Source organism: Tachyglossus aculeatus, chromosome 5 (assembly GCF_015852505.1).
Source record: "Tachyglossus aculeatus isolate mTacAcu1 chromosome 5, mTacAcu1.pri, whole genome shotgun sequence".
Classification (NCBI taxonomy): Eukaryota; Metazoa; Chordata; class Mammalia; order Monotremata; family Tachyglossidae; genus Tachyglossus; species Tachyglossus aculeatus.
In genome coordinates, this window is record NC_052070.1 from 62,736,450 (window position 1) to 62,744,865 (window position 8,416).

The 8,416-nt window shown below is 59.4% G+C and overlaps 1 protein-coding gene across 1 annotated transcript; it reads left to right on the forward strand.

Annotated features, from left to right (window-relative positions):
* The first annotated feature begins 815 nt into the window (after window positions 1-815).
* On the forward strand, window positions 816-6,942 carry PERM1 (PPARGC1 and ESRR induced regulator, muscle 1). The gene is made up of 4 exons (XM_038746717.1): window positions 816-894; window positions 1,842-4,401; window positions 5,422-5,532; window positions 5,837-6,942. Exons 2-4 carry the CDS (start codon window positions 1,842-1,844, stop codon window positions 5,914-5,916), a joined length of 2,751 nt encoding a protein of 916 aa, XP_038602645.1. The 5' UTR covers window positions 816-894; the 3' UTR covers window positions 5,917-6,942.
* Window positions 6,943-8,416: the final 1,474 nt, after the last annotated feature.

Here is an 8,416-nt window from a genome sequence, read left to right on the forward strand (position 1 = left end):
GTGAATCTATGGATATATTTTCTCCAGAACGTTCTGTCTTCTGTCACGATCCGTAATAATAATGATGATAGTATTTGTTACACGCTCACTGTGTGCCAAGCACTGTTATAATCGCTGGGGGGGATACAAGGTAATCAGGTTGTCCCACATGGGGCTCACAGGCTTAATCCCCATTTTACAGATGCGGTAACTGAGGCAGTGTGACTTGTCCAAAGTCACACAGTTGACAAGTGGCGGAGCTGGGATTAGAGCCCGTGACCTCTGACTCCCAAGCCCGGGGTCTTTCCACTGAGCCACGCTGCTTCTCTATGTATGGTCTCTATTCATTTAGCTGCTGGTTTGCCTCTTCCACGTTTTCCGGGGGCTTTTCCCAGCATTAATCCTCCTGAATATGCATCCAAAATATGGTAATCTAAGTCGAGTCCTTTGGCCTTCTAAAAACCACTTTGGCTTAATTTGCTCCAAAATCCATTTGTTTGTTTTTTGGGCAGTCCATGGTATTCGCAAAAGCCTTCTCTAACACCACAATTCAAAAAAATTGAGGCTCTTTCTATCCTGTTTTTTCAAAAGCAACAGCAGCAGCAGCAGCAACAGTTAACGCGGAGGGGCTTGGGGAGGCCAGAGGTCATGGTGCCCGAGCACTCAGTCGCCCCCTCCCCTCCTCCCCAGCCCCGTCGCTGGGCGGCTCAGATACCAGCTATTTGCGTCCGGGCCGGGGCCCAAGGGTCCACCCGCCAGGGCATGTGACGGCCCCGAGGCTATTTTTAGTGGGTGAATGGGGAGGCCTTGGGTCCAGCTCGAAGCCCCAGGAAGTGGCGGGCACAATGTCACCCCGGGTCCAGCTCCCACGCTTCGCAAGGCCCAGCTCTGCCACCCACCCCCGTGGGGTCCAAGGTAGGAAATGTTCTGCCAACCCTGCCATTCCCCTGTTGCCCACAGTCAACCTGCACCCTATCTTTCCCCGCCGCCTACGGTCGTCCTGCCTTGCCATCTCCTGCCCCTGCAATGCTGCCTATAGTCGTTTCAGCCAATCCTGCCTCTACTGGAGAGGGGTTGGGGGGGGGGGGTACAGCTGGGGGGGGGGGTGCTGCATTTGAGTGGGAGCGGCTACCTATCTCCCCTTCCCCTTCCGGGAATGGTGCCCTTGACCCCAGAACCTTTGTCAGAGGGTCCTCGGGAATGGGATTGGGGGGGGCAGGAAGAGTGTCTGCCCAAAGCATAATTTGGCCAAAGGTAGGGGTGGGTTTCGGGTCACTCCCGTTTGTCTTCTTCTGCCCTTCCAGAGGTCCCGAAGGGTCAGGAGGCAGAGCCAAGGGGACATCTGACCTTCTGCTGCCCTGCCCCCCTGCCCTACTGGGCATGGTGCAGGCCACACGTCTGGTCAGCGGCGAAGGGACGGCGATCAGCTCAACTTGACCCTAGGGACACTTCAACCCTCTTCCCCTGCCAGGCCGCTAACCATCCCTGCTGGACAGGGACTTTGGGATCCTGCTCAGGGCCGGGCCACTCTCTGGATAGGGGCAAGGTCCAGCCTGTCTGCATGTCACCATACAACCAGGCTGAGGCACAGATGCCACGGACCACAGCTGGCTTTGGGGAGAGGGAGCAGGAGAGAGGGGCTAAGTGCTGCTCTTGCCCCGTGTGAAAGATGGGATGGGTTGGGGGACCCGTTGAACTGGGACTCTTGCTCTGTGCCTAGCTAAACCCTCCAGGGGAAACTGAGGCACACAGAGAGGTGCAGGGGCTGCCCCGTGTGAGCTTTGGGACAGGAATCTGGGAGCCTGAGTCCCTCAGCCCGGCCTACCCAGACCTCATGCCCACCCCCCCGGTTCTGCCCACAGATGGACAACTTCGAGTACAGCATCCAACTGAGCGACCGAGATTGGGCCGAGTTCGCCTTGGCAGCGGACGAGTGTGCTTCGGTCCAAGCTGCGCTGGCCTCTGGAGACGAGCCTCTGTCCAGTGACATTGACCAAGGGGACAGCAGCGGCAGCAGCCCCCCCGCGCCCGGGGCAGGCTCTCTGCTCCGCAGTGTCCTCGGCTCCCCCGGGGAGGGGGAAATGGATACGAGCTTGGTCAGCAGCTTTCAGTGTGAGCACGGCCTGGCCCAAGGGGGTGATCAGCAGACTCCACGCACGTCCACCTGGCCAGAGGGGCAGCTGCTGAGGGGACCGGCTACTCCCTCCCTCTCCCCGCCCCCTTCCTGCAGCAGCCAGCTAGAAGGGCTCAGGCCAGAGGCGGGTGGGGCGGGTGCCACAGGCGAACCGGCTATGCAGAGTGCTCCCCACCAGACCCAGGGGTCCCAAGTCCCCACGCCGCCTCTGTCCCTGTGCAGCTCCGGAAAGGGCCCCCCTGCTGACGGCAGCCCCGGACCTTCTCCCCAGGGGCCCGGGAGGAAGAAAAGGAAATCGGGAGGGAGCAAGGCAGGAGGCTCCCCCAAATCTCAGGATCCCAAGAGGCACGAACCCCTCAGCCCTGCTCCCGGGGATGCAGCCTCCAGGGAGTCTGCGACACTTCCTGCTGGCAAGGATCCCGTGCCCTCGCTGGACTCGACCCTCTCGGCTCTGCAGAGACCCAAGTCATCCACACAGTTACCTGTTTCTGAGCCTCCTCCAAACCTTACTACTGCTGCCTCTGAAGCCCAGGCTGGCTCCAGCTTGTCTACACCAGTCTCCACAGACGGGCCAGAACTGGGCCCAACTACACCCACCTTTTCAGCAGGGGCAGACCAGGCTCAGTCTACAGCCACCTCCGCAGATGGGACAGAATGGGATGAACGGGATCCATCTACACCAGCCTCCAAGGAGGGGCCTGAACTGGTTCTGTCTACACCAACCTTCACATCCAGACCAGATGTGGGTCTGTCTACACCTGCCTCCACAGACGGGCTAGAATGCAGTCTGTCTACACCTGCCTCTACAGATGGGCCAGAACAGAGTCTGTCTGCACCCAACTCCATGACCGGGCTAGAACTGGATCTTTCTACACACATCTCCACAGCTGGGCCAGAACTAGGCCTGTCTACACCTGTCTCTACAGCTGGGCCAGAACTGGATCGGTCTATACCCACCTCCACGGCCAGACCAGAGCTGGATCTTTCTACACCCATCTCCACGGCCAGACCAGAACTGGATCTGCTTCCACCTACCTCCACAGCGGCACCAGAATTGGATCTGTCTACACCCACCTCCACGGTCGAATGGAATCTGCACCCAGTTACAGCAGATACAGTGAGTCAACAAGGTTTGACTTTGTCTACACGTGGCCCTCCAGCTAACTTGGGATTACTCCCATCTGTACCTCCTGGGGTCTTTAAACAGGATTTGGGCTCATCCCCACCTCGCCTATTTCCTGAACATCGTTCGGACCCGGCTTCACTTGCCCCAGGGGGCAAGCCAGATGTGAACTGGATGGCCGGGACTCTGTTCGCTTCGGAAACACCTGCACCCGCCTCCATCCCTGAGTTGCATTTGGATCTGTCCAAACTTACCCCAACGAACCTGTCTGCACCTGCTCCCGTGGCCGAACCACGGGGAAATCTGCCCACCCCGGCTTCGGCCTCCTGTCCAAGTTTGGCTCTGCCTACACCCCTGCCAGGGGAGAGGCTAGAAGGGAGCTGGCGGGTGTTCCATGGGGCGTCCAGTGGGGAGCTCAGTGAGGGGGCCGGCGGGGCGATGCTGACCCCTAAACCCAGGAAGGAAACCTCAGCCACTCCAGACTGCCCCAGTGACCCTCTCTCGGAGCCCTCAACACCCCCACCCAAAAGCCCCCGGAGGAAGAAAGTGAGGTTCTCTCTAGCTGAGGTCCTTCCGGGGGAGGGGTCGGTTCCACCGGCCCCAGGATCACCAGGTGCAGTGACCCCCAGGACGGTGGGGGTCCGGGGGGCCCCAAGGGCCTGGGATGCAGTGGCAGTGTCCGGGAGAGGGGACTGCCCCAGGGCGCGGCACCCAAAGCCCCTGGCCCCACCCCGGGCCCCATCCTCAGCCTTGGCCCCCCGGGATGCCTATGCCGTGACACTGCCCGAAATGTATGACTTCTTCTTCTGTGACACGATCCTTGAGGAGCCGGAGCCAGAGCCCGAGGACCCACCGACCCCGCCGGACGTTCAGTGGCCTGAAATGTGCGAGTACTTCTTCCAGGGGCCACGGGGCAAGGGCCCGAGGAGGCTGCGGAGCCCCCCGCCTGCCCCTCGGAGGTCCGGGTCACACCCGCCCCTTGGGCCGCAGGTCCCCATCTCCATCCCTGAGGCCTATGAGCACTTTCTGGGTGAGGGACCCAGTGGGGGTGAGGTGGGGGCAGGGGCCACCATGGGGGGGACCGACTCCTGGCGCCAGCTCCTGGACCCTCTCCTGGGACCTCCGAAGGCCACAGCAGAGTCGGACATCACCATCGCCCTGCCAGGTAATGAACGATCATCTGAGGTTTCCGATTTGGGCTCCCGCTGGCCCACCTGTCCGGAACAGCATGTACTGGCACAGGCTGGGGTTGGGGGTGGGGAGAGGGTCACCAGGGGCTTAACTCCTTTCTGACCCCAGACCAGGAGGCAGCTGCTTGGTGTTTAACCATCTGAAACCCCTGACCCCTCCATCTGCTACTAATAATAGAAGAGAAGTAGTGTGTCTTAGTGGAAATAGCACCAGCTTGGGAGTCAGAGGTCATGGGTTCTAAACCCAGCTCCACCACTAATCAGCTATGTGACTTTGAGAAAGTCACTTATCTTCTCTGTGTCTCAGTTGCCTCATCTGTAAAATGGGGATTAAGATTATAAACCCCACGTGGGACAACCTGATTACCTTGTATCTCCCCCAGTGCTTAGAACAGTGCTTGACACATAGTAAGCGCTTAACAAATACCATCATTATTATCATTATTATTATAGTGTTTGTTAAGGACTTACTATGTGACAAGCACTGTACTAAGCTCTGGGGTGGATACAAGCAAATCGGGTTGGACACAGTCCCTGTCTCACATGGGGCTCAACAGTCTCAATCCCCATTTTACAGATGAGGGAACTGAGGCCCAGAGAAGTGAAGTGACTTGCCCAAGGTCACACAGCAGACAAGTGGCAGAGCTGGGATTAGAACCCATGACCTTTTGACTCCCATGCCCTGGCTCTAGCTCCTTCACCATGCTGCTTCTATGCCGTGAGGGGCAGTCTCAGCCCAGGGAGCCTGGGGGATGTCCTGGAAGGGCAGGGAGGGGGTAGTTGCGGCTGCTGTGGAAGGTCCCGCTGAAAGCAGCTCAGGTTGACAGCCCCACCCAGTGCTCATCGTGGGATCAGGGGTTGGGGGGAAAGGCCATGGATTAGGGCAGTGACCCAGGGAGGAGTATCCCCTGACCCTGCCTGGGGGTGGGGTTACCCTGGTGGGAATGGGGGTGGCGCTGGATGACTCTGGCTCAGCTTTGCTTCCTCCTGTCCAGGGAGGCCCCTGGTCCCCTTCAACCAGAGTGACATATGCTTGGGATTCATGGCTTTCGCCACCTGGGCCGTGAAGACATCAGACCTGCAAGCTCCAGATGCCTGGAAGACAGGTGGGAGAAGGGTGGCGGGGGGCAGGGAAGGGGAAGGGCAGTGGATGGGAGGGGTATCATAACCAGCCAGACAGGAAGGGCTTGGGGGCAGTGGATGACCCAGGGAGGGACCGAAACTTGTCAAAAGGTACCCAGGAGTCACTCTCCCCGCCCCTTGAAGGTCACATTGTTGCTAAATCAAGGGATGGTAGTCATGCCAACCCTGCCCAGCAGTCCCAGACGCTTGCCCCCGCTTGCTGCCCTCTTCCCACCATGGTCCGGTGGGCTCTGCGCTCACAGCCTGGGGACTGGGGGTCTCTTGCAGTGCTGCTGGCTAACATCGGCACTGTGTCCGCCATCCGCTACCTCCGGAGACAGGCACGCAAGGCACAGGCGTCGCAGTAGCCTCTGCTGGAGCTGGGCTGGTCAGCTGGATGGATGGACAGACAGTGCACCGGTGGACAGGCCGCCCAAACTCAGCGATCAGACGTCAGGAGGGCGGCCGTCCAGGCGGGAGAAAAGATGGCAGCCGGGGGTGGGGGGGCAGGGCTGATCTTGTAGCCAGAAATAAGGGGTCAGGGGAGAGACTCTGGACTCTGGTGGCCCAAGCCACAGGGATTGACTAGAGAGAGTGCTACCCCCTCCATTCCTAGTCTGTACCCCGTCGTTTTGTCCTTGCCCTGCCCCAACTCCCAACCCTCGTCCGGCCAGAAAACAAGCTCAGAAAAGTGAGTAGGTGCCACTGCCCTCATTCCTTTGCCCCATGGCCTCTACTCAGGAGACTTGAAGGGGATGGGGGAAGAGAGGGTCCAGGGGGATTTCCCATGGACAACTCCCCTCCTGCAACCTTGATTCTCACAGGAAACTTGCAGAGGAAGGAGAGTGAGAAGAGGGGGAGAGGAGTTCAGTGCTGCTTTGCTGCAAGATGGGGACTGAGAATGGGTGTGCTAATTGGAGGAGAAGGGATGCTTGCTAGGGCCAAACTGGGATGGGAGGAGGACATGGGGGGAGGTCTAAGCAGGTGTTTGGGAAAGAGAAGGGTAAAGAGGAGAAAGAGAAACTGGGACAGGTCAGACAGGAAAGGATGGAAAGGGGAATTCAAGAGGGCTAGAGTGGGGCTGACTCAGGGAAGGCTTCCCGGTGGATGTGGGCTGCAGCGGGCCTGTGAAGGAGCGAGAAGGCCAGGCGAGGCTGGGGGTGGGATGGCCAAAAGTTTGGGATTGGGAAAGGACCAGGGCAAGGGGCTGACATCCTAGGAGTCATTCTCACCGCATCTGTTCCCTCGGCCTGGGCTCACGACCCCAACCTCCTGTCGACTGCCCAGCTGTTCTGTGGACTGCAAATGTCACTGCTATACATGGCGGGAGCAGCCTGAGCAGGGGCAGCTGACCACCTCCCTCCCACGGGACAGTAAACCTCGTTTTTCTATCTCACGGGCTCTGGTGTGTGTCCTTGCCCCCCAACCTGCCACCCAGGTGGTCCAGGGTCATTTAGTTATGATTTCTAGGAGGGATGGGGAGGCCAGAAGGGCCAGGGGAGATGGGGGTCTTGGAACTGTTCTTCACCATAGCCTGGGGGAAAGAGACATCTCCTTGAAGCCTGAGGCCACCCCTGCTCCCCCACCCCCTTCCTTATTTCCCAGAACATGGGTGAGCGTATCTGTCCCCATGGAGTGAAGCAGTTGTGAGGCCCAGGGTGTCTGGCCAGAAAGGGGTGGGGGTACAGGGACCCAGTTTCCCTGGAAAATGAGATTCCCTACTTGAGTGTCAGGTGTGTGTGTAGGTGACCACACAACACAGCAAGGAACGGATCCAACTACTCCCCCCTGCACACCCCACAGTAGTCTGCTGCTTTGAGGAGGGGGTGCAGTTTAAGAACCCCTTTTCTGCTCCCTTGGTTCTTTGAACCTCTGCCTCCTTGTCCCTCAGGGAAAGGGCAGGAGAAAGGCAGGGAAGAGAAGAGCTCAGTCCCTCTAGGGCAGGGAGCCCCTTCCTAGACAACTCAGCAATGAGGAGGGGTGGGATAAGAGGGACCCCCACTGACCCTCCCTCCCCAGCTTAGTCACCACTGGCCTGAGCCAGATCACAGTGCCAGTGGAAGCCACTGTCCATTGCTGATCACCTGCTGCCCTGACCTCATATCCTTGCCCTTTCCACATGGTGCCTTGGGCGGGGGAGTGTGCGTTTGTGTGTGTGGTGGGGGGCAGGGGGTTTCCCAAGGTGGAGAATAAAGGTGGGCCTGCGACTGGGTTCTTCCACCCCTCCAACACCAACTGTGGCGGGTGGGTGAAAAAGTCAGACAGGTGACAAGCAGCTGACCCTTCCCTCCCCCTTGCCCCCCCCCCCCCGCCCCAGCCACCACCTGATCCCCACCCCCCTCTCAGTCCATTACCACCTGACCCTCAGGCCCACCCCCAACACTGTTCCCTAGGGCTGGAGGACAGAGTAGGTCTGCCTGCCACCCTGACATGAAATCAGTGTGGTGTGCCAATGGGTGCCAAAGGGGTGAGATCAGACCCAGCTCCGCCTCCAGCCATCCCGCCACCCCAGGGGCACCAGGGAACGTGGGTAGGGGGAGGCAGGTGTGAACATACTCCGGCCTGACTGGGAAAGGCAGGGAACGGGCAGGAGCCAGCGCCCCTGCGGACCCCTGCTCCCAATTCTCTGCCCTTGAGTCACCCCCTCCTAGCCTCAGATGGGCTGTGCTGAGCTGGGCGACTCTTCCAGGTAGCGGGACCATCCGCTTCACCCCAGAGGTAGGTGCAGGGCTGGGGAGGAAGGGTTCCCAGCAGGGCAGAGCAACTTTGGTGGTGAAGTGCTTGTTATGGTGCTCCCAACTCTGAGATCTCAACTGAGACCTGACTACCGCGACCTGGCCCTGCTGCCCTTTACCAGTCCATGGGTGA

Bases quoted from the DNA above. Each gene is read 5' to 3' on its own strand.
- PERM1 (XM_038746717.1), top strand. From the start codon at position 1,842: ATGGACAACTTCGAGTACAGCATCCAACTGAGCGACCGAGATTGGGCC. The intron at 4,402-5,421 runs GTAATGAACGAT...CCTCCTGTCCAG, and splicing joins CATCACCATCGCCCTGCCAG to GGAGGCCCCTGGTCCCCTTC. The intron at 5,533-5,836 runs GTGGGAGAAGGG...GGTCTCTTGCAG, and splicing joins TCCAGATGCCTGGAAGACAG to TGCTGCTGGCTAACATCGGC.